This window comes from Osmerus mordax, chromosome 9, assembly GCF_038355195.1.
Source record: "Osmerus mordax isolate fOsmMor3 chromosome 9, fOsmMor3.pri, whole genome shotgun sequence".
NCBI classification, from domain to species: domain Eukaryota; kingdom Metazoa; phylum Chordata; class Actinopteri; order Osmeriformes; family Osmeridae; genus Osmerus; species Osmerus mordax.
Window position 1 is genome coordinate 14938666 of NC_090058.1, and position 25281 is coordinate 14963946.

At 46.1% G+C, this 25281-nt stretch overlaps 1 protein-coding gene across 1 annotated transcript; it reads right to left on the reverse strand.

Moving 5' to 3' along the window:
- Positions 1–389: 389 nt before the first annotated feature.
- nin (ninein (GSK3B interacting protein)) lies at positions 390–24796 on the reverse strand. Its single transcript, XM_067243925.1, has 27 exons — positions 24778–24796; positions 21503–21712; positions 20247–20340; positions 19111–19280; positions 15870–15915; positions 15310–15485; positions 14784–14930; positions 14309–14476; positions 14012–14148; positions 13685–13825; positions 11970–12144; positions 11641–11751; positions 11449–11538; positions 10946–11084; positions 10373–10494; positions 9139–10262; positions 5747–5845; positions 5592–5661; positions 5257–5442; positions 5045–5161; positions 4606–4710; positions 4360–4506; positions 4079–4258; positions 3485–3739; positions 3187–3297; positions 744–857; positions 390–605 (listed from the first exon to the last, which is right to left on the reverse strand). Exons 2-27 carry the CDS (start codon positions 21689–21691, stop codon positions 390–392), a joined length of 4629 nt encoding a protein of 1542 aa, XP_067100026.1. The 5' UTR covers positions 21692–21712; positions 24778–24796.
- Between the last annotated feature and the right edge of the window lie 485 nt (positions 24797–25281).

A 25281-nucleotide genomic window follows, 5' to 3' on the forward strand; every position in this document is an offset into this window, starting at 1 on the left:
ATATTAATAGTAGCTTTAAATAAAAAGCCTGTAAACCTAAATAGTGTGTTTATGGTAAACAAAAAATGACTCAAATCAAAGTTGACCCATCTATTCACATGGACAAAATTACTTTTGACATAAATAGCTAAAAACAACACGTTATCCAAAAAAGTACTGACAATATTTGGTCATTTAACAACAAGACTATAAAAGTAGGTCACCCTGTTTGTATAAAGCTTCCGGCACCTTTTCAGTCCTTCCCTTCATAAACTAAACTACATACCTGCTTTTTCGTAAATAAATAAAGTCTTGTATACTTGACTGGCAGTGGGTTCGCAGTTGTTCATCCGTGAGTCTGAAGCATGACAACAATGGATAACATGGGGAAGTGGGGAAGAAGGAGGAGGCTAGGAGCAGGTATAGTGAAAGGGAACTGGGGTCAGCGAGGCTGGATTCAAGTCCCTGACTATCTTGTTGAGGCTGGAGATCTTCTCTTCCAGCAGGTAGTTTTTTTTCTCAGTGATTTTCTGGTGCTGTTCAGTCATCTCCATAGCTTTCAGCAGCTTGGCATTCTCCACGTACAGGTCCTTAATTAACACGTCAGATTTGCCATTCCTGTGCAGCTGAACAGGCAAACGTAGACCAGCCATTACAACTTTGATATCAGCCAAAGAGTAAAGGTACAGAAATGCTTGATTATTTTCAGAGCCAATTTTTGTCACCTAGAAGATGAGACCAGTAACGTAGACGGGTGTGCATACCTGTTCCTTCAGCTGATACACCTTCTCCTTCAGCAGCAGCTTGACGTTGTGCAGCGACAGCTCGATCTCCCTCATGCGCTCCTCCATCCTTATCATCACACTCTCCCTCTCATCCTGGGGAAACACAAACAGGCACGCCACTTTTATTGAAAGGGAAAGGAAAAATGTCACAATTGTAAATGTAAAAAATAGCAGTGCTCTTTTTCCCTACTTGAAGGGCAGAGTCCATCAGGAAACACTACACACTATCATCTGGCATTAGTTAAATGTGACAAATAAAGGCTTGGACAAATGATACGTATTAAATAGATCTGTATGTGTCCACGTGTATATAATAAAGGCAATAAAACACAGAACTCAGGTTTAACAAAGATGCTTTATTTGATATGGGGTTTTCATTAAAATATATTCTAGCAAAACAAATGACATCAAAATGCTGCTAATAAATAAATATAAATAATTTAGTATAAAACTGTTATAGTCAATGATAAAGAAACTTAAATAAATGGCTACAAACAAATCATACATAAATCATAATTTAAGTGTATAAATAAATTGGTGTTAGACAGTTCTAACAAAATAATGAAAACAAACAAACGGCACACCGTGCAATTTAAAGCAAAACACCTAAAGATCTGAGGCTGGCTGGCTAATTCTTAGTGCTCTACAGTAAACCCACACTAACCTTTCTAACCCTCACTAACACAAAACAAAGTAAACTGACACTACTTCCAACAATTTGTTGTAGGTGTCCTAACTGCTCAGATAATTACCAACTGCTATGTAGAAGATAGTGGGAAATACTGTTGAATAAATCTTAACCTAACAGATCTTCATTAAAAATGAAATGGTCTAAAGCACATGATGCAGCTAAATCTATTGCATTATAGCGAAGTGTTTTGCAGACATCCATAACACATTACCCTGTCTACACAGGAAGACTCAAACAAGATAAATACTTTGGTTGACTTAAGGGCCTCAAGAGGTATATTGACATAACAAGAGTGGCACACACCCTATTGTATGCCAACAGTGCAAATTGGACAGATATCATATAACAAACCACATTGTTGGTATGAAACAAATACATTTGATCCAACAATGACAGGACAGCACTGAAATTCAGACAAAAACATTAAAAAACATTCTAAAACTCGCTAGCGGATGATATTTCATGTCCAGTGTAATAAATATGAGGAAAACCAGTATTGTCCCATCTTGTTACATTTCATCGTCCTTCTCTCTTCAGCATGTGGACCAATGTACAAGGATACGCATGATCAGTGCAAAGAAATTACATGTTGTTGTCCAAAGCATTATGTCACAAATATTCCCTTTAATCTGTATTCGATTAACTTTTTCACAATTTACTCAAATCCCACATACAGTGTAGACCTGAAGGTACAGATATCCCTTTGGGCTGACGATAACAGAAGTTCACATCTCCTGCCACCTAGTGGTTGGATGATACAATCCCACTGAGCAGATTCGACACATCGTACATGGACGTCCCTTCTGCTTCTCTGAGGTTTGAGAGAGGGAGGACATACTCCCGAGACCTTCAGAGCTGAAGCCGCAGTGGAGACGCATGCTGTGGGGGGGAGGGGGTTAGAGGAGAGGACTGGGGGGGAGAAACGGGGGTCACAATCCTCCGATCCTCCTGTAGCTGTCTGCGTGAGCGGAGCGCTGCTCTGGCATGGCCTCCTGCAGAGAGAAGGGAGTACTCTTCACCAGTGCTCAACCCTCCTCTAATCCTGGAGCCCTTAACATGGCTCACTGGCATCAGGGGTGAAAACTACAGCTCCATCTGATATGAATAAAACGTGAAAACTGGATCCTGTCAATTTAGAAAAATAAAGTATTGTCGCTTCACACTTCAATCAGAACAGTCAACTACTACTGCAAGTGTGAGTTTTCGATTTTTCACCCATTCTAGATGACTGAGCCGTTTCTACAGAGGTTCTAGACTATTTCTCTCTAGCAGGAAGAGGACGGTTCTTCCTCGTGACAAGACAAACACGGAGAACACACAGCACCACAACCAGAACACCAATGTGGTGAATGACAAGCATCATGACAGTGAGCTCCGGGTCACGAGAGCACAGCACACAGAAACCGCAGTCTAAACACCAGACCCAGAAAGTACACACACTCTACACACACAGAGGACATGAGCTGGGAACAGAGGGATGAAACCAGGTTGTGAGAGCCCCAAATCCGGGGCCAAATCAAGAATTGTGTGGATGGAAATGACAAGGAAGATTTTGTGAGAAATGCTTCAAATGATTGGAGAAGGGAAGTGTTGATTCTCCTCAGCAAAGTGAGTGCAGTGAGACTCCGTTTAGGCCTGTGAGCCAACTGCACTTAAGAGTCAGAGAGCAGAAGAGATGGAAAGGAGGTGTAAGACGATGTGTCCGAGTTGATAATTGCGCTGCCCTCTTACCGGCATGTTCTCCAGGTGGTTAGGATCCTCGCCACGATGAGGCCCTCTCCTTTCCCCTGGCAACCGGCGAGGGGAAGGCGGGAGCAGTCCACCAAGCTGGGCCTGCAGTGTCTGGAGACATGGGAGGAGACGGGGGTTAGGAGAGAAGAAGAGAAGAGAGGAGGATGAAAGAGGAGGAGAGAAGAGGGTGAGGTCAGAGGAAAGAGAGAGACAGGGTGAGGGAGGATGGTATTACAAACGTGACAAACAGGTAAAGGGGGGTGATTGACTTGAGGCCGGGCCACAACAGATCAGTCACCTCTATGAGCTGGGAGTGTAGACGGGACATCTGGGTCTTCAGCCCCTCGTTCTCCTGGCGAAGCATCTCCAGCTCCCTGGGGACCTCAGCACCCTCCTCGCAGGTCCTGCTCCTCGCCACCACCAGCTCCTTCTGCAGGCTCTCCAGCTCCCGCCTCAGGGACACCTTGTCCTGCTCCAGGGCCCGGGCCAGGCTGGACTGGCTCTGCTGCTTCTGCTGCTTCAGGGACAGAACCTGGGCATCCAGCTGGCGGATCTGAGATAGAAGACACAAGTCAGGTGAAATTCAAAGTTATTTAGAGGGCGTGTTTACTCCCAGCAGTAGAAGAGCATGTTAAGGGACAGATTAGGTGCCACGGTTTATGGTGCTTCTATTCCCCATTTAACCTTTATTTATTGATGGCTGTTCTGTTGTGATTGATGTTCTGTTTTACAAGGGCTCCCTGAGAACATGCACAATATATTACAAATAAATGAATCCAATAGCACACACTGAATGTAGTAAAACATTTAATTAGGCTACGATCAGGTGTTAAATCTGCGTTTTAAACCCTGAAATAAAACAAAAATACTGTCAGGAACAACTGAAAATAACCTTTTCCCTGGAGAGCAGGAGATCCCCCTTGGTGTTGTGGACCTCCATCTGAAGTCTGTCGTTCTCCTTCCTCACCAACTCCTGCTCCTGCTCCACCAGCCGTGCCAGCTCGTCCCGGTACAGCTTCTTGTGCTGGCTCTGGAACCCACTGGAGTGCAGCGCAATCTCCAGAACCTGGTTCTGAGGTCAGGCGGAAGTGGGAGAAGAAGTCCAGTTGAGAGACCCCAGAGAGATTGGAACTTTTCTAAAGAAACGGCTTTAGAAACATCTTAACTTCTTACTTTGTCGTTGGCGTTCTGCAGCTGTTTATGCAGTGAAATCACTTCCTGTTTGAGGGCATCCTTCTCCTGCTGGGTGACACGGAGGTCTGACTTGAGGCGGGCACTTTGGAGGTTGACAGCCTGAAGAGTTTCATCCAGTGCCTGGAACTACAAGGGTACCTTGCAGTTGAGTAACTTACTACTTCATTGAGAATTCTGAAAACACCAAATTACAACATTCGCTTAAAAGTTGTTCAAAAGCCTTACCCGCTCCTGAGCCTTGGCCAGCTGAGACCGCAGAGTCTGTGTCTGCTTGTCCGCTGACTGGCGCTCTTGCAACAGCTGTGACAGCTGACTCTCCAAAGGCTCCACCTGAGATGCACACAGACTGAGATGTTAGATTTATGCAAAAATTACACAGTACCTCTGCACTACTAGCAGAATACATGCACACGGTTCAGAGTTCTATAATATTTTAGTCAAGATGATGTTATTGTTGCACTGTGCCTGGTAAAATTACGGACCGTTCCTTGGCTTTTAAAGCTCAAATATTGTTATTAATTCTGATCCTTGATTAGACGCTTTGGATAAAAGTATGCTTAATAATTACACTAAACAATATAAATTATTAATAGAATCTTTTTATTTAATTTTTTATGTTCAAACCTGGAAGCCCTGTGTTGTAGTTCTAAGGCCCAAGTCTCACCTTCTCTCTAAGGGATGAAAGTTGCTGGGAGAGTTGGGCCTTGCCCTCCTCCAGCAGAGCAGAACCTTCCAGAGCCTTGGTCAACTCTACCTCCAGGGCAGACACACAAACTGCCATCTAACACAGAACAACCACTAATTAGCTACACGTCATCAACCACAACATTTAAACGGCCTACCGGAGACCGTTTTTTTTATTCCCAGATGCTTCACCTTGGTCCTCTCCTCAGTAGACAAGTTCTGCTGCTCCTTGACGGCCTCCTTCTTCTCCTTCTGTCTGAGAAGTGCTTCAAGCTGCTGACCAAGTTCTTCCACGCCTCGGGCGTTCTCCGTGTTCTTCTGAGCCAGGAAACCGTTTTCATCCTCCAGCTGTTGGCTTCTGAGGCGCAGCTCTGAGATCTGAAGGGGAGGATTGGAGCATTTGCACAGGTTATCACTACACTGTAAGGATTTTAAAGCCAGTGGTTTGGCCTTGAAACAGATATTGGGTGCTCAGTTTGAAGAAAAAAAAACCATTGGATTAACTGAGCTGAGCACATCTATCTTACCTGTCTCTTGTAGTTGTCAGCCAATTTCTGAGCTGCAGTCTTTTCCTTCCTGAAGTGCTCCAGTTTCAAGCTAAGCCAGAATAAGGTTGGGACATGTGTCAATGCAGTATAAAAATGAGAAGAAATCTCATTTTGTAAATGATTGTGCTGCTTACAGCATCTCTTCCTGGCTGTCCCTTAGGTCCTCCTCCTTCAATGCAGAAATCTTGTGTCTGAGCACAAGGTTCTCCTCTGCCAGACGGCTGGCCTCACTCCTACACAACCCACAAAGGAAAAATGCAGAAAATGTCAAGTCAAACTAGAAACTACCAATACAAGCTTCTTTCACAGCAAAACAACTAACTTATTCACAATTTCAGTATGCTCTGTTCTGACTTCTGTAAATATGATAAAGTAAATAAGATTGAAGCAATGTTCATCAAAGGTAAAGGCTCTCTACTCCACAAACAATCAGACAACCATACATTTCTCACATTGACAATGCCAGCTAGTTTGTCTCACAAGGGTTTTCTATGGGTACAGGGGTGGATTGCAGCACAGACACCAAGGCTAGAAATCTGTTGCTTCACATGCAAGTTACAGGATCTTTGAGCCACAGTGGACACACAGCTACTTCTGGTGCTACAAGATTAAGCCAAGCACGACTGCAGGGAGGACGACACAGAGGGTTGGGATCCTACATCTCCTCCGAGTTACCTATGGGCTTTCATCCTCTCGTGTATCATCAGAGACTTGTCCTGTAGGTCAGAGAGGGCCTTGCGGAGTCTGCCATTGTGCTTCTCGAACTCAGAACAGCAGTCCTCCAGGTCAGACACGGCCTGGATCTTGGCCTCAAGCTGGGAGTTGAGGTCCAGGAAGGTATCCTCCGGGGCTTCCTCTGCAGTGTCTGCTTCCTGCTGGAGGGTCAGGAGGAGTTCGTCCTGCCTCTCCAACTCACTGACCAGCGCCATCAGCTTGCAGTTCTCCTCCCTCATCCTGGTGATTTCATCCACCAGCGCCACCTGCTGATCCTGGAAGTCTTGGATGACGTGCATTTTATTCTCAAGGCCCAAAATCCTTTTCTCCAGCTTACAGTTCTGTTCCCCTAGCTTGGCGTTTTCACAAATGCACTCCTCGTATCTGATCTGGAGGTCTGTCAACTCCTCCGACGTAGTCACCATGTTCTCCGCTTCCTCCGACTTAGTCACAATGTCCTCCGCCTCCTCCATCAGCATCAGCATTTTGGCTTTCAGGCTGCAGTTTTCCTCAAACGCCAGCCTGCCTGCCGCTATCTTCTCAGTGCTGTCCACCAAGAGACTTTCAAGAGTGTCCGTCTTCTCCTGAAGCAGGGCAACTTTATGCTGTAGGACAAGGTTCTCCTCTGTTGCAATGCTATACTGGAACTGGAGCTCAGCCATGGAGGCCAGATTTTCAGATCGACCCGCTTGATCCGCACCATTGTAGATACGGCCATCTTGCTCATCCACTTCCTCCCTGTACTCCTGCGGTTGCTCAGTAACCAGCTCCTGCTCGGGACCGTGAGAGCCTTCTGGGATGCGTTCCTGTTTAGCACCATAGTCAGGGTCCTCGGTTTCCTCTGGGGAAGTGGTTTCCACCACAGACTCCTGACACTGCCACCCCTCCAAACACGGTGACAGGCTCTCATTCTTCTCAACTCGGGTATCTTGTGGTACTGCCTCCACAGTATATGATTCACACAGGCCATCTTCACCGCAATCAACTTCAACTGAGTCATTGTTTTCAGGGCCCTCCGGAGAACTGTGCTCCACTTTACCATGGCACGGCATCTCTGAGGAACCTTCATCAACACCGTATTCAGGATTCTCCTCTTCAACTGAGGATTTTGGGACATCATCAGCTATAACCCCCTTCTCAGGACAAGAGTCTTCATCAATCTCTTCTTCAGCTGGACTCTGATCCTCCATGGAGATGTGTCCATCTTCTGGAACGGGACTGACATCGTCGGGTGCCTCAACACTGACGGTTACGTTTTCGGGACAAACCTCCACGTCCTCAGAAGGTTCATCAACCACCTCTTCCTCAGCATTATTTTGTCCAATATCCCCGACAGCCTTAGTCTCCTCTTGGTCGGCCACTTCAGAAAAGTCTTGGTCCACCACCTCATAAGAGGTAAGGATGTTCTCAGAACATTCGTCAGGGGACTCGGTTATCATGTCTAAATCATCATCTTGTGCTTGTTCGTCAAAGATGGCAGACTCCTCCACAGGGATTGGGAGGTCCTCTGAAGCAACGGTCACATCCTGATCACGACACTCCATGTCAGGAGGGGATTCCGTAAGGATCTCTACCTCATCGCCATGCTCCACAGGTGTTACCGATTCTACCCCGAGGACATTACAGTCCTCTGGTATACCAGATGTTTCATCATCGACAACCTCTTCTCTGGTTTCAGTTTGTTGTGAACATGGCTCCTGTTCTTCATAGGGACAGGTAACCAGTAATCCGGACATATTTGAGCTTTCCACTTTTCCATTCCTATTTGCAGATTCCAAAAGTTTATCGAGCTCTGCCTGGATCGTCTGAATTCTGATACTGAGCTGATCCCTTTCTGAAATTAGCTCAACTTTCTCATTTTCTTGTATCTCACAGGAGGTAAGGTTTTCCTGAAGCCTAACTTCAAGATCAGAGATATTATCCTGCAACTCCTGTCTCTCAAGGTCAAAGTCCACTGACGAATGTTTAAGTAGCCCGTCTAGCTCATCTACCCTTGCCTTAAGCTCATCACAGTTTGACAGTAGCTCACTCCTCTCCTCAAGATGCTTCTCAGACAACAAAAGTGCCTCTGTGTACTTGGCCTCAAGTTCAGACAGGCAGCTCTGAAGTTCGGCCTTCTCCTGCTTAAAATCCTCAACTGCCTGGTTCAGCAGAAGTTCAATTTCTTGCGCCCTATTCTCAGACTGAGCTAGAAGATCATCTTTGGTGTCAAGGTTCTCCTCCAGTCTGTTGTGAAGTTCATTCAGCTTTCTACTCAGCTCAATCTCTTTAGTCTGAGCTGAGCTAACGGAACTCTCCAGGTCTCTCTGGAGCTCCAGGTTCTTTTCCATCAGCTTGTCTATTTCCGCCTTGTGAGCGCTCTGCAGCTGTTCTTGCTCCTTTGCCCACTCCTGGTGGAGGAACTCACGCTCTTTCTTCATGGACTCGTGCAGCATTCTTCTCTGCTCCTCAGCCTCTTGTATGGCCTTTTCCACCTCCATCTCCCATTTGAATTTCTGCTCAGTGTGCTTATCTGACAGGGCCTTCAGTTCATTGTGGTAGTGCTGCTCCAGGTTAGCTACGTCAGTCTGGAATTTCTCTGAAACTGCTTCCTGGTCAACTGAGAACCGATTCTCAACCTCCTTGATTCTTTGGGAAAAGTGGCTCTCCAGTTCTTTCCTGTACATGGTTAATCAATGACAGTTATGCCCCAAAGTGCCCACATTTAAAATATACAAAAGTCTCACTCTCACCTGTTGCATGGACAGATCATTCATCTTGGACGTGATTACGTCCCAAAATACCAACCCCAGGCCTTAAAGACAAATCTTACCTCTCTTCACTGATGTCGTCTCGGAGCTTGTCCAGTAGGCCACTAAGCTGCTCCCTCTCATCCTTGTGCCTGGTGCACAGTTCCTGCACAGCCTCCCTCTGGCTCTCTTCCAGGCGGGTCTTCTCCTCCTCCATCAGCCTCACCAGCCGCTTCTCCAGCTCCTCCTTCTCCGCCTCCAGTTTCTCCTTCTCCTCGTTCACCCTTTCCAAGATCATCCCCTCGTAATCCTCCTCTAGCTGCATCCTCTCCCGCTTCCAGTCCTCAACCAGCTTCTCCTCCCTCTGCTCGTGCCGCTGCTGGAGCTTCTCCCTTTCTTCCGCTAGCCTGGCGAGGAGAGATGCCTCCTGGTCGCCCCGAAGCTGGGCTTTCTCCAAGTCCCACTGCGCTCTCAGCCTGCTCTCCCGCTCCTCGTGTTCTCGGACCAGTCGGAGCATCTCCTCCTCCAGCACCGCCTGCAGAGACTCGTTACTCTGCTCGTCCAGCTGGGCTCTCTTCCTCTCCCACTCCTCGGTCAGGCTCATCTCCAGCTCCTCGCGCTCTGCTTGGAACATAACGCTCAACTCTTCTACTCTGGCCCTTGTGGTTTCTTCATGGCTCTGCTGTAAAACCTCATTCTCCCTTTTCCACTCCTCTAACAGTTTCTTTTCGACCTCGGTTCTCTCCTCCTGCATCCGCTTCCTCTCCTCCTCCAGCCTGGCCTCAACCAGCTGCTCATGCTCTTCTTCCAGCCTTTTGACCTCCAGCGCACTAAGCCTCCTCAGCTCTTCCTTCTCTGCCTCCATTCCCAGCTCCGTCTCAGCATGCTGCTCCTCCAAGGCCTTCAGCTGATCCTCCAGGTCTGCGATATGGGTGTGGGCCTGCAGTAGCTCCTGTCTGAGGGTACCGACCTCCTCATCCTGCTGGTCGGCCAGTTCCTCCCTCTCCCCAGCCTGCCTCAGCTCCAGGCTGGCCCGCTCCTGCTCGGCCTGCTCTAGCTGGTTCTGGAGCTCCTGGGCTCGGTTCTGGATGCTGGACATCTCCTCCCTCAGGGCCTGGATCTCCTCCTGGTACTGGAGAGAAATGGCCTCTCTGTGTTCCTCGTGGGCCGCCTTCTGCTCCTCCACGTTTTGTTCGAATTCAATGATCTGCAAAAAAGGATGACATTTTAACATAAATGAGCGCAGCAGGATGGATAAATGAATATTTTTGAGAAGGTGTTCAGGAAGCACGTTGAAACACTAGAAAGCGGACGTGCCTTGCTTTCAAGCTGAGCGCGTAGATTTTCAATTTCCTGAAGGTGCTGCTCCTTTAGCTGCTCTAACATCATCTCAGCCTCCAGACTCATGTTGAAAGGCTGGCCCTCCTCCGAGCCAATACCTGGACAACCAATGAAACCGCAATCATGAGCATTATAACAACAAGTCCCTCATGTTTCTTAGCTAGTTGTTCCCAATGGCGTACATGTATTACTGTCGTCGAGACGTTGTTGTAAGACTGTAGTGTAGGAATTGAAATGTTACTATTGCACGGTAGAATATAATTTGAGTTCACCATACATTAATCAGCTACTGTGATCAAGTATTTTTTATGTTCCCCGCAACTGGTAGCTGAGTTGTACTTAATTTGGAATGTACATTTTGGTCAGTAAATAGATACTGTTCCTAGACTCTGAACATTGAACTACTGTTAGAACCATGCACTGCTGATCCTGGATTTTCTGCTGTGCTTCCTATTTGCAGTATATTTGTATAAAAAAATATAATATAAAATAAAAGTGTCACCTAAATGAATAAAATGTAAATGTATGAATCTCTGGGATCTGTGTTACCTGGGTCTGACTCCATGCCAGGGCTCTTGCTTTCAAACTCGTCCAGCAGGGAGGGCTTGGAGCAGAGCTGGGGGGCTCGGCCGAGGCTGTGGAACTCCTGGAGTTGAGCCTGCAGTTCATCAATGCGATCTTGTAGCTCCTGCAAAACAACAAGGGAGTCAGGTGGCTGAGCGGTGAGGGAGTCGGGCTAGTAATCTGAAGGTTACCAGTTCGATTCCCAGCCGTGTCAAATGACGTTGTGTCCTTGGGCAAGGCACTTCACCCTATTTGCCTCGGGGGGAATGTCCCTGTACTTACTGTAAGTCGCTCTGGATAAGAGCGTCTGCTAAATGACTAAATGTTAATGTAAATGTAAACAACAACGAGACTCATCATCCAAAAAAGCCAGACGAAAGTGGAACTACAATAAACAAACGTCCTCAGTAGGACAGAAGTTAGCTGGAACTAGCAAACAATCTCAAGGCCAATGTCAGTTTCCTAAGACCAGGGTGTGTGTGTCCTACCCTGCACTGCTCCTCATAACCGCTGCGTAACTGTCTGAGTCGCTCCTCCTGCAGGAAGAATTCAGCACTGCCAGGATCCAAGTCTCCAAACTACAGAAACAACACCAAGGGATAATCAGAAGTTGACGAAAAAATGTATGTGAAGGGCAACAAAGAATGGTGCTTTCTCCGTTTTAGCTTTTTTTACTTTACCTTTTCCTTGAGAATGTTGTCCAGGTTCTTCTGAAGTTTGCTGACCTGGTTTTCCGCCTCCACCAGTTTCTCAGTGTTGTCCAGTAACTCCATCTCCAGACGTCTGTTCTCCTGAGAGACACAGCCCACCATCACCCCACCGAACGCCCTACACATTCAATCACTACCTACAGCATGGGCATAGCTTTGTGTAGAGCATTTCACTGCAGATCAAGAGATTGCAGGTTCAAATCCGCCCTAAACATTGCATGAAATAAAAGCATCTGCTAAATAAACATGACTATTATTACAATATTCAGAGCCGTTGCGTTTCGCCATGTTTGTGTCACCTTGACAGTGATGGAGAGGTGGTCCCTCAGGAAGGTCTCGTCCTCCCTGATCTTCTCCATCTGGATCTCCAGCTCCTCGCGCTGCTGGCCCGCCTGCTGCTGCACCTGAGCCATCTCCCTGAGCAGCTCGGACCGCACCGCCGCCAGCCTTTCCCTGTGCTCCTGCTCCAGCTTCCTGCAAACACACGGGGGAGCCTTCATTACACACAGACACACACAGCCTTCATTACACACACACACACAGCCTTCATTACACACAGACACACATAGCCTTCATTACACACAGACACACACAGCCTTCATTACACACAGACACACATAGCCTTCATTACACACAGACACACACAGCCTTCATTACACACAGACACACATAGCCTTCATTACACACAGACACACACAGCCTTCATTACACACAGACACACACAGCCTTCATTACACACAGACACACATAGCCTTCATTACACACAGACACACATAGCCTTCATTACACACAGACACACATAGCCTTCATTACACACAGACACACATAGCCTTCATTACACACACACACACACAGCCTTCATTACACACACACACACACAGCCTTCATTACACACAGACACACATAGCCTTCATTACACACAGACACACACAGCCTTCATTACACACAGACACACACAGCCTTCATTACACACAGACACACACAGCCTTCATTACACACAGACACACATAGCCTTCATTACACACAGACACACACAGCCTTCATTACACACAGACACACATAGCCTTCATTACACACAGACACACATAGCCTTCATTACACACAGACACACATAGCCTTCATTACACACAGACACACACAGCCTTCATTACACACAGACACACACAGCCTTCATTACACACAGACACACATAGCCTTCATTACACACAGACACACATAGCCTTCATTACACACAGACACACATAGCCTTCATTACACACAGACACACACAGCCTTCATTACACACACACACACACAGCCTTCATTACACACAGACACACACAGCCTTCATTACACACAGACACACATAGCCTTCATTACACACACACACACACAGCCTTCATTACACACACACACACACAGCCTTCATTACACACAGACACACATAGCCTTCATTACACACAGACACACACAGCCTTCATTACACACAGACACACATAGCCTTCATTACACACAGACACACATAGCCTTCATTACACACAGACACACACAGCCTTCATTACACACAGACACACATAGCCTTCATTACACACAGACACACATAGCCTTCATTACACACAGACACACACAGCCTTCATTACACACACACACACACACACAGCCTTCATTACACACAGACACACACAGCCTTCATTACACACACACACACACAGCCTTCATTACACACAGACACACATAGCCTTCATTACACAGCCTTCACTACACACACACACACACACACACACACAACATTTAATTTATTTGTATCGTTTCATTTTTCGATGTTTAAAAACATTCTTCCTTCTCTCTTTATTACCATCATTGATATCGTTCTTATTGTATTGTTGCTCTGGCAATATTTGTATTTCATATCAATAGAGCTTTTTCTGAACTGATATTAAGAGACTCATTGTCAGAGCGAGGGTGGAGGAGAGAGATATTGGAGATACGGAAAAGACAGTGAATGAGAGAAAGAGGGGGGGGGGGTGTTTGTTACCTGATATTTAGGTCATTCATGCGCTCGATGGCAGAGTGATGCTCGTCCACCTCAGTGGCCAGCTGGGTTTTGAGCTTCTCTGCTTTCTCCAGGTCCGAACGGATCTTCTCCTTCTCCCTGAGCTCACGGTCCACGCGCTCCCTGAGCAACACGCCAATTACACAGATTAAGTCCATTAAAACTGGAGATGTGGATTAAATCTAACGCAGATTCCAAAAAATGTCAATTTCTATCTATGTATCTCTATTTGTATTTATCTAATTATATCTCTCCATCTACCTCTTTAGATATATCTGAATGTACTATATACATAGTATATACACTCACAGAAGATGCCTGATCTCAGATTTGAAGCTGGCGAGAGCCGCTTGGTGAATCCCATTCTTGGTGATGAGGAGTTCGTTCTCTAGTGCAATAGTAAGCTCACGGAGGCTCAGTTTTCCCTCCAGGTCAAAGTCCAAGGCCTGCATGACAAACATGAACACACAAGCAGAGATCCGGTCATCTCTAACAGACACGGGCACGCTCACCTCAACCACACAGACGTACAGCACAGTCGCCTCTAACCGCCAAAGAGGCCCAGGTTAAGAAAGGGGGCCAGTGGGAGAGGTGGGAAGGTGTCACCTGTAGGATCTCCGGGCTGTTCTGGATGCCCTCCTCCATCCAGGCATCCAAGACGTTCTCCACGGGCGTGTAGCCCGTCCCGTCGTCCAGGGCGGAGAAGAGACGCGTCCCGATGGTGCTGCTCATGGCCGAGGGGGCGGCCATCCTTCGTCCGGCCTCGTCAAACGGCTTGGGGGGGGACACAAGTTTTACGTTAAAATATGTCAAATATGTATGAATTACATATAGATTTATTATATATATATATATATCGTTTATAAGAACTATAGTCATCATAGTTTGAAGATTTATTTTTATAGAAAGTAAGACTAGGCTTTAGGTTAATTTGCTAGTAAACAGTTGAGAGTAACAAGAATGCACCTGTGCATAATTTACTACATATGAACTCAAATGAAACAGTTGATAAAAAAAAAACACATGCCTAAGATTTTCGAGGAGCTACTGTTCCTGTTTCTTTAGAGGAGTGGAGAGTTACCTGAGTGGAGTGGTGTCTCTTCAGCTGTCTGTAAGGCGTGGAGGCAGACGGCGTGGGGGGCTTGCTGGAAGTCACAACCCTGGACACAAACTCCTGGACACTCATCACTCCATCTCCTGTCAGACTCTGGACCACATCCTCAGTCACCTGCAAACAAACCAACCTCTTCAATCATAACACAGCACCCTCACCGGCTACATCTAGTGCCGACTTTGTCACTACAACAAACAAAAACCACTCTATATGCAAATTACAGAGTTGAGATCGTGTTGTTGTTGCAGTGTCAGGCACCAACCACTACAATACAGTTAGAACTGTGCACTTCTGGTCCTTAATTATCTGATGTACTCACTGTACAGTATGCAACATTTGTATATTTTGGGGATAAAAGTGTTTGCTAAATGAACACATTGTAATATGAGGAAGACAAACTTAATTAAATGGTTCCTAACTCCTCCTCCTTTTCCTCCCCCCTGTCCCTGGTATGATCCTCCCCATCACCCAGGTTCTGCTGGCTCGTCCTCACCTCCAGGCCCAGGTGCTCGCAGAGCGCGAGCAGCTCAGGCAGGCTAGCGGCTGCATCCCAGGGTAGGTCCAGGCCCTGGCAGGCCTCCCTCAGCCTGTCCTCCAGGCGCTGGGACAGGGGTGCTGCAGAGCCCCGGGGGGTGCCTGGCTCATCAGGGTTCCACAGCTGCAGCTGACCTGGTCACCGCACACAGACAAGACCCAGATGATTTGACCACAGTACATATAACATGGGTCAGGTAATACGACTGTGCACTCTAAATTCTAGTCTGAATCTGCTTTATTATGCAGCTACAGGAGCTGTAATTTACCTGCACAGAGAACAAGGACTGTGCCTATCTAATCTATGCTTTAACGGCATAGATTATAACATTATAAATTGATTTAGTACTAGTAATTAATACCCCTTGTAATTTATACATCCATACAGTCTGAAAGTGTTTCCTATTCCAGGACTAAGATGAGTTTAGAAAAGTTTTTGCATATGGATGGATGTAGATAAAGTAAATCGTAGCAACTGATAACATGATTAAATCTGAGCACTTTTCAATCTATCCTCACCTTCTGCTTCATATTCCTCTGCATTCGACTCATCGGCGTTCCAGCGCTGTGGAGGAATATCGGACGCATGTTACTAAACAGGAAGTCACAGCATTTATTGTTTTTGATTGAGCAATGAAAACGGCTAGAAGAGATGGACACCGCTCTGCCTGGTAGAATGATCATGGGGACCTGGAGATGGCCCATTTCCTCATGTGCTAATCAGCTGGTTTTACAAGACCACACTCTTATCTAAACCAAGGTTGGTTTGGAGGATGGGGGGGGTGGACCGAGGGGGTTGTGGGAGACCAGACAAAGAGGACAAGAGAGCCATTGTGAAGGCACGGGTCCCAGAACGGGGCACACAGAAGTTAAAAGGTGAGAAAGCGAGAGAAGTGTGTGAATTCCTCTGTCCTACAGCAACAAAGAAAAGCCAAAAGATACAGTCTAATTGGTATATGAACAATCTAGGACATTCAACCATTAAAACAAAAATCTAAACACTAAACACAATGTAACGTTCCCTATGTGTAAATCTAGTTAGATATGCCTTGATACGATTAAGTCATGATTACTGAAATGTAACATTTTCTTTTTTAGTAACTATACTAGTTTGGCCTGTGGAAGTATGAGAAGGGGAGGGGCCTATGGTGAGGGGGGGTTGTCTATTGTGATGTGGCCCAGAATGGCCGCCTATTGTTTAAGAGGGCAACTCAGTGAAGGAATGGAGACCAGATGGGCCTCCATCCCAGGGTGCACTGGCATCTGAGAGAGAGTGATGGTGGGGGGTGCCGCCATTGTTCCTCTGTCAACCCCTACACCCTACCCCCCTCCCATCCGCCCTGCTACTCCCCACCCACCCCAACCCCCACGCCTCCAGCCTCCCCTGTCAAGCCCCTCTGACCCATCCCCATCTGCTGGGCCCCAGTCAGGACATTGTTCAGGACCAGCCAGATTAGCCCCTAGCAGGACACGCTCCCCGGCTGTGTCTCTCCAGCATGTGCTCACAACTGGGACAGAGAAAGGGCCGCACACAATACCAGCCAACGCCCACAGACGCAACGCAGGGTCCATCATCCTGCTGCCTCCTGCACACACTTAGTCATCATTGTTGTCTCAAAATGAATCTAATACCTCACAAACATCGCCGGCCAGACGTCGTTTTGTAGAGGACTCGGTCACAGTGACTCAGGGGGCGGGATCCCAACTTGTGTGGGTCAGAGTATCGACCCTGAGGTGAACCTCGCCAAGCAGCTTAAACCAAGACACTTTCCACAACAGAACCAGGCGGAGGATTAGTCTGTCCTAGAGGCATCAAGCTGCTGTCCACTGGGCCAACGGACAGCAGGCTCCCTGGAGCTCTCTGTAATGCTAGTAAATCACAGGTACAGCTATTGAGAATGAGGCACGTTGCAGGTTGAAAACAAATGAAAAGGTTAAGATCGTACGTGGGGTACAGAGTATTCATGTGGAACCCTTGCTAGAAATGCTAATTGCTAATGATGGCAATATTTATTCAAATTTGTATTGTTATTATAATCAGTACAATAAACACACTGCAGAAAAATCTGAAAAAAGTATTCAACAAACTTGTGATATAAAACCAATATCAACACACAGCCAGCCATATTTCAAGCTGCACTAACTCTACCGTCAAAGGCATACAGGGTTGTGTTTTGACAACCAGGGTCTTTCCTGCATCCTGCTACGCTGCGCTCCCTCCTCACCGGAAGGCTAAGGCTTGCCTGGACATGACCAAGTGGACAGGAACACACTGCGGTTTCCTTGACCACCACAACACACATTTGTGCCAGGGGGCAAAGTTCACTGATACATGGTCCTTGCCACCCCAGCACCGTTTTACTTGTTGACACAACATGTGTCAACAAGTAAAACAGTTACAGATGCTCCATGCTGCTGGTTCTACCCACACAAGAGTTGCAGAACCCGCGCAATATCCTCCACTATGGTCGACTGTGCCACACTGTAGTTATTGTTCATTATGAACTGGACCTGGCAGTGGAGATGTGGTTATTTTGCTATGTGCCTGGTAAATTATTGCTCATTATTCTTATATATATTTTATTTTATATTTTAATTGTTGTATTCTTAGATTGTTTAGTTCTTTGAAATAGTTAAACTTTTGTAATTTTACTTAATTTAAGATGTGTATATGTTTAGTGTTTTGCACCTCCCTGCCACAGTAAATTCCGTGTTTGTATAACATACATGGCGAATAAACCGAATTCTGATTCTGATTCTAAATACAGACCGTTCCTTGAGTCTAAACACCAAAATACTGCTAGAACGCTGCACTTCTGATCCTTAATTTGTTGCTGTACTTTCTATGTGCACACTTTGTATGTTGCGATAAAAACTACTACGAAGTAAATAATATTGTGATGCATTCACTTTGCATACTTTTATCCAAAGCAATGTCAAGGTGGACATTTTTACTTGCCACTTCTTGTCCAGCATTCAAACACTCTGAGCTATACCCACAATGTACAATAAAACTTCAAATACGAGTGTAGCTGACACACCACTGCAGGGCTGGTATTAATACAGAGCGACTGTCCTGTGAGATTACGCAATGAGCAGAGAGCAGAGCTGGAGTGTCTGCACTTGTTTTGAGGCCCTGCCCACAGCTAAGCTGATTAGCTAAGAATAACACCTTGCAGAGGCAGCCTGGGAAGGAGACCAGAGCAAGCGAGGATGACCAGGCAGGAAGAGGAACCTGGAACGAGCACAGTGCTGCTGTTGCAACCGTGCTGACCAATGGTCTTCAACCCTGGTCCTCAGGCCCCACTGTCCTGTATGTTTTAGATGTTTCCCTGCTCCAACACATCTGATTCAAATGAAGCTCTGCAAAAGCCTGATAAGGACCAATTCATTTGAATCAGGTGTGTTGGAGCAGGGAAAGATCTAAAACATGCAGGACAGTGGGCCCTGAAGACCAGGGTTGAAGAGCCCTGAGTTAGTTGATACCAGTTGAAGAGCCTTGAGTTAGTTGATACCAGTTGAAGAGCCTTGAGTTAGTTGATACCAGTTGAAGAGCCCTGAGTTAGTTGATACCATATGAGGAGGCGATTTAGGGAACAATATGCTGAATGCAGCGCTGAAGTCAACAAATGAAGTTCCTGTTCTCTGTGAGGAAGCAAATGTGAACTAGGGGTGAGGCCAGAACTTTGTAGAGTGGGAGCACTAGTTCTTTCGGACAACTGTGAAGCCCTCCGGTTTGGTTCATCAGACGGACAGTTACCTCTCGTTTCCTGGGGACGGTGTCGTCGTTCTCCTCCGCTCCCTGCTCCTCTGTGGCATCGGCGCTGACGACCTCTGAGAATTCGGTCGCGGCCTCAATGAACTCCGGGGTGGAGCGGCGGCCATAGCGTTTGCTGCCTCTCACAAACTTAGGATGGACCTCGGGGGAATCTGCAGAAGAAGAAGAGGATGTAGAAGAAGAGATGAGAATCTGAGGACGAGAGCTGGCTATGAAAGTGGGGCTCATCAGTTGTGAAGGTTCTGCCTTCATAGGATATAGTCGTTAGATATTTAATGTAGAAAACCAACTAAAATGCATGCGTTTTAGCTCCCAACTGTGACGTAACTGTGTAAACAACAAAAACGTAACTCAATGAGACTGGATGTTGGGTGCAATAAGTAAGTGTTAAATTTTGACTTTGCTGTCTGTCTGGCTGCTCTGGCACAAATATGGCATCGCGCTTTAGAAAGACTTAACTCAAACTCTCTTTTTAATGCCAAGTCTCAAGTTCTCACACACACACGGCTTGGCTGGGGTTAGAAGCCTATGCCAGGTGACTCCACTTCTCACCTGGTTGGAGTGAGAGTGGAAGCATCCAAATCAAGGAAGGCTTTTCGTTACATCACCTTGTTCTCTAGCCTAAGCAGGATACTTATAACTGTCATCCATGGAACTCCACTTTCTAACTGTCGTCTATGGAACTCCACTTTACATAATGCTTTAATAAAAGAGGCACAGCAGTACAGTAATAAAATGCACACTATCTAAAATATATAAACACAAATATATATATTTTCTTAACTTTAGTAGTCTGTAGTCAACAGTCAATGCTGAAGGCCCAACCATGACCATGCAAACAGATGTCAGTCCACTGGCTATTCATAGCCCATGCTTAGCCCTGTTTGCCTTCATGTTGCATGCTAAGATTAACTGCTGAGTCAGCCAAGATGAGGATCCAGTAAGTCACCGTGGACCATCTCAGAAACACCCAACAGGACACACTTGACACTCGCCAGCTTCATGGCTGTCGTTCAAACGAAACAGTTCTTTACGGAACCCTGCAGCTTTATAGATGGAAGGGATTCATTCTAGATGATTGAGGTGATTCGTTCTAAAGGACTGAAGTGATTCCTTACCAGGAGTTGTGGCGGGTTCCTGACTGGGTGGAGGGGCTGTGATAGTGGACGACAGAACCTGGATCAGTGCGTCCTTGAACTGGTTAAAAACAATCTGCAGAACAAAACCATGTATTATTCTCCTCTTCTCTCCAAGGGAGGATTCTGAGCAGACATGTAAAATTCAATATCACTAAATATGTTTGGTATGGGAGGAATGAGGGTTCTACGGGACAGTATTATTCCATTGTTGAGATAAAATATTGCTCATGAAATTCCTGAGAATGGATTCAGTCTCCCCCGAGGTTGGGTGGGTGGAGGGAGGAGGTTGAGAGTCCTTGAATGACATGTCTAGATGGAGGGGGGGGGGGGGGGGGGAGAGGGAGAGAGGAGGTCACACTCCTCACCAAGAAACAGCTGCCCACCCTACAACTAATGGGTATGGAGATTCTCTTTGTGTTAGGAGTCAGGCGTCTGCCTGCTTAGGTGGGGGTTTCCTTTTTTTCAGCCTCATTGTTGGGTGATGTGGCCGGGCAAGAAGACCCCTGACTCCCCCAACACCCCCCACCCTTGCCTCACTCTCACCATACATACAAAACAGAACAGACGGGAAAACATCCATCAAGGCTAACACACACAGGCTAACGTACAGCAAACCTTAAAACAGGTTGCCACGAGTTACAATTTGTGAAACTGGAGCATGTACCAAATGTAAATTTAGCTTCTAGACGTTCCTCGGTTCGTACCCTCCAATGGGAGGGCTTGTTTCCACCTCAAGTACCCTCCAGCTGATGCAGTCCTGAATGGTGATTAGTTTGGTTGTCCTGACGACAGACACCTGGGATAAGGGTTGATGGGGCACTGTTTCGCACTACAACAAGACGGCTAACAAAGCACCCCAAACCTGGAGCCACAAAGGGCCTGGAGCTGGATTGGGGATATTGCCATCCAAGCATATTGGATGGCAATATCCCCTAAGGGATGAATAAATTAGGCTACCTGTTGATCTATCAAAAAAAGTTTCTTTTTTTCCTCATCACTGTGTACCTCATGTTTTAAAACACAAATAGACTCAGTGTGGTTAAAAGTGTTTTCGCTCCAGGGTGGTTTTGAAGCATAGTAGCCTATCACCAGTGTATCCTCTGTGCTGGAGATTCAGTCTATATTTGTATCCCAGAACTCAGATTCAAAATAGTCCCCATATTCAGATGTGATCCCCATGGCCTGAGCCCTGGATGATGTCCCCAAGATGAGCAGACGTGGAGGCCACTACTCACCCTTCCTGTGAGGTCATTCTGGCCTTGCAGCAGTACGTGTAGCAGCGCGGGGGTGGCCTCCTCCAGGTGGAGCGCTTGGCACAGGTCGGACAGCTCCTCCGGGCACAGGGAGCCCGCTCCGCTGGCATCGAAACTTTCAAACACTTCCTTCAGACGCTCCTCATACTGGTCCTGCTGGCTGTCATCCATCCCACAGGACAGCACCCTGCCCTGAACACACACACAACGATAAATAAACCTGACAAGATACTGTTTACATGCACACCTAGCAGAGAGCAAAGACACCTCACATTCAGCTCCTGTGGCCAGGGAGCGAGACAGGACTTACTATCAGGGTGGAAACATCCATGTCAATAGCATCCGATCCCAGGAACACCCTCATTGGTGACGGTCGCTGGCCGTTTGATCTAGTGCCACACCGGCCAGGCGTCATATGCGGTGCAGAGAGGGCTTTTGCTAATCTGCTTAGTCTTAATGAATGATTAGGCAATCAGGTACACAGACCCACAGTCCTGGCCCTGTCTCCTACAGACTCCCTGCTTGGCACTAAGGACTAGAAACAAGCCATGAACGAGAAACATGCAAAGCATGCAACAAGAGCAACATGACCTTGAGTTTATGTTCCTTAACTGACTTGTTTTACACCTATTTTCATGTTATGTTGGTTTATACATCGACAAAATGCAGTGAATTCCCAGTTGATTTCATGGCAGAATATTTTTCGGAGGGAGGACGGAAGTTCACCAAAAATACTAAAAGGCACAGTTAGAGACAAGTTGATGACAAAAAATATGACCGAAAATGTTTCATTAAAACAGCTGATTCTGAACCATAGTGTTCTGGAGTAACCATTAATATACATTCAAGAATAAACAACAACAAAGGTTTAAAGTATATTTCAGAGGAGAGCAGAGAGGAACTATTTGAGGAATGAGCACAGGAGTGGAGCACCCAGTCTGTGATTAATTACACCACCAAAGTCTAATAATAATAGCTCCTGACAACTTCCATTACAGAGACGAGGACATTGTTTGGGGATCCAGCATGGAGAAGTTGTGGCTGGAATTGGAAGACAATGGTAATGGAGTCAACTGGAAAACGACATTGTTGGCTCAGGAGTTTTAAAGTTAGTAAACTGAGATCTGATTATCTGATAGTGATGTAGTAGTCCTTGTCTAGTCCTAGTCGCCTGTGTAGGAAGATGTAGATACTAACTTAATCTAAATTACCCCTGAAGAGCAGTAGGTTCTTTAATGCACAGCTGACTGATCTCTTTAGGCCTGTCTTCTGGGGAAGGTAAACCTGGAGCCTTTTCAGGGAACGATGACTGGATAGGCGAGCGATGACATAACGCATCGGCACAGTCCAGGACGCACCCTTAGACACCCTGACTAAGCTGAGCGGAGGCAGGCAGCATCACACACGAGTGGAAACAAAAACCCAACAACGTGCTCCATTCCATGAGGGATTTCACTTCCTGGTCCGTCACACTGTTCTCAACCAATCCACAAGTGGTCGGCTTCTTACATTATGTCACACATACAGGGCAACGAGATGTCTGATGTTTGATTCTACTAAGTCTGGGTCTGACGAAGCACACTTTCAGACATGACTAAGCATCGAGGCACTGATGCAGGTCACACAATGAAACTCCACCTGACCGCTGTGGAGGAAATCGGTCAGGCTTACATTATTCACTAATCAATAGAACTAGTCATAGGTTACTAGTTAGTATGTTCTCATGTGAGTTTGCTATTGATAAGAGTAGATTATGTCTTTGTCTCAGGTTGAATAGATGTTCAGGGTCAGGAGAAAGTACTGGGTAAACGTCCCTTGTGATGACTACGGGGGGGGGGTCCACCTATGATCTCTCTCTGCCCTGAGAGTGGTCATGAGCTGGGAGCTGTGAATCTCTTTCTCTGTGACTGTTGGAACACCAACTGCCTGACTGTTTACTTTGTTGTACCCTATAAAAGATGGTCCTCTGGCCTTCAGAGCTGAGAGACATAATTGAGACCTAAGCCTGGTGTGGTGTTGTCATTTATTATCAGTGATCTTGTGCTCTCCCAATCTGCAGATTGATAATCCAGAACTCAACTGAATTTAGTCACTCAAAAAAAAGACAAAACACTTTCTTCATCACCGTACACACACCATGAGCCCTGGCTTGGTGTGTGTACTGACATGGTAAGCTCATCATTTCCAGCTGCTCCGTCAGTGATGTCAGCATGTGGGGGTCTGGTCTGCATTAGGCAGGTGTCCCCCTCCAGTCAGACTAGGGGTGCCCCATTCAACACAGACAATGGGGGTGTCCAGAGCAAAAGAAAAAAAAAAAATCTACTTTTTCTAATCTCAGCAGCTGATCAAATTTAACGGAGACATACTTGTGTCTGAGATGATCAATAAACATAACATCTGACATTAACAAATCCAAAATGAGAAAGACCAATTCCTAAAAATAAAAACTGATCCCTAGTCACTGTTACCCTAAACTGCCATGAGTTTACTAACTCATACTGCAGTTATTATTTTATAGACTAGATATACTGTGAAGCCAAGAGAACTGTCATCTACACCGATGCTGAATCTCAGTTGTGTCTCAGATGGACAGCTGTCTTTGGAACAATCAGGCGTACCAGTCCACGGGAGTGGAAACCGAGAGGTTAATCCTGACACCTGCTGCACTATGGGATCTCCCAGTCACCACTGGGACGCTGTCTATTGTGCGAATAGGCGAATATCCGGGGATGCTCTTCAGAATCCACAAGCACTTTTTTTGTCTGGCACTTTTTTTTGTCTAAGATTTATTCATAATTTTTTGTTTTCTTCCCGAACATGGACAAGAAAAAGTCAGAGCTTTACGCTCACACAGTCAACTTTAAGAGCATCACTTCATATTTACATTGTTGCCAGGGTAATAGGCCTATTTATGACAAGCACAACCTCAAATATTTACTCCAAAATGTATCGGTAGCCTACATCATACATTATTGCCCTGCTGTATCCATGCAATATCAGAATGCAATACAAAACAATTCACAAATAGAACACAGTGACATACACAACGGTAAATCCAGGTCGTCCCTTTTAAGCAATTATGATCAAAGTCTTTTACCAAGTGAACAGTCGTAAAAAGAAAAAGCTGATGTTTCAGATTGCGGCTGCAACTTGTTGGAGGAAGTCCGTTTATGTTTAATCAGTAGAATTACATAAAAGCAACATTGATTGCATGGATATAGGCAAGAATAGTTTAAAAAAACACTAAGGTAGCCTACCTTCTTCTGGCTTGTAAGGATGCCTTCCTGTTTGCCGAATTTTGTTGATGGCTCGGGAACTAAAAGTTTTAGGCTACAACATCTTTACCGTGATAAAGATCGAGATTGTTTTCCAGATTTAAATAACCGCACGGTAGTTTGATGGTTGATCTCTTGTTGTGCTCGCCGGACCGTAGGATGCCCACAACTCCGAACACTTTTGTCAGACAATGTGCAAGTAAGCTTGATATCAAACCGCTTTGTGTGCGTTCGTCTCAGCTGCATCATCTTGTAGCGGATTTTGAAAAGCTCTCGATAGAGGAAGGGGCGGTACGAGTGAAAGCATGTCCTACACACCCTACGGCCCCCGCCTTGTCCATCCCTCTCTCAATCCAAGTTTGAGTATAGATGTGAAGTAAAAAGTTGTCTATAGTGCTACTGCTACATAATGTAAAAGCCTGTGGCATTAAATTGAGGATAGTAGCCTAGGCCCTATCCTCAGTAACCGACTGAATACTATGGGGT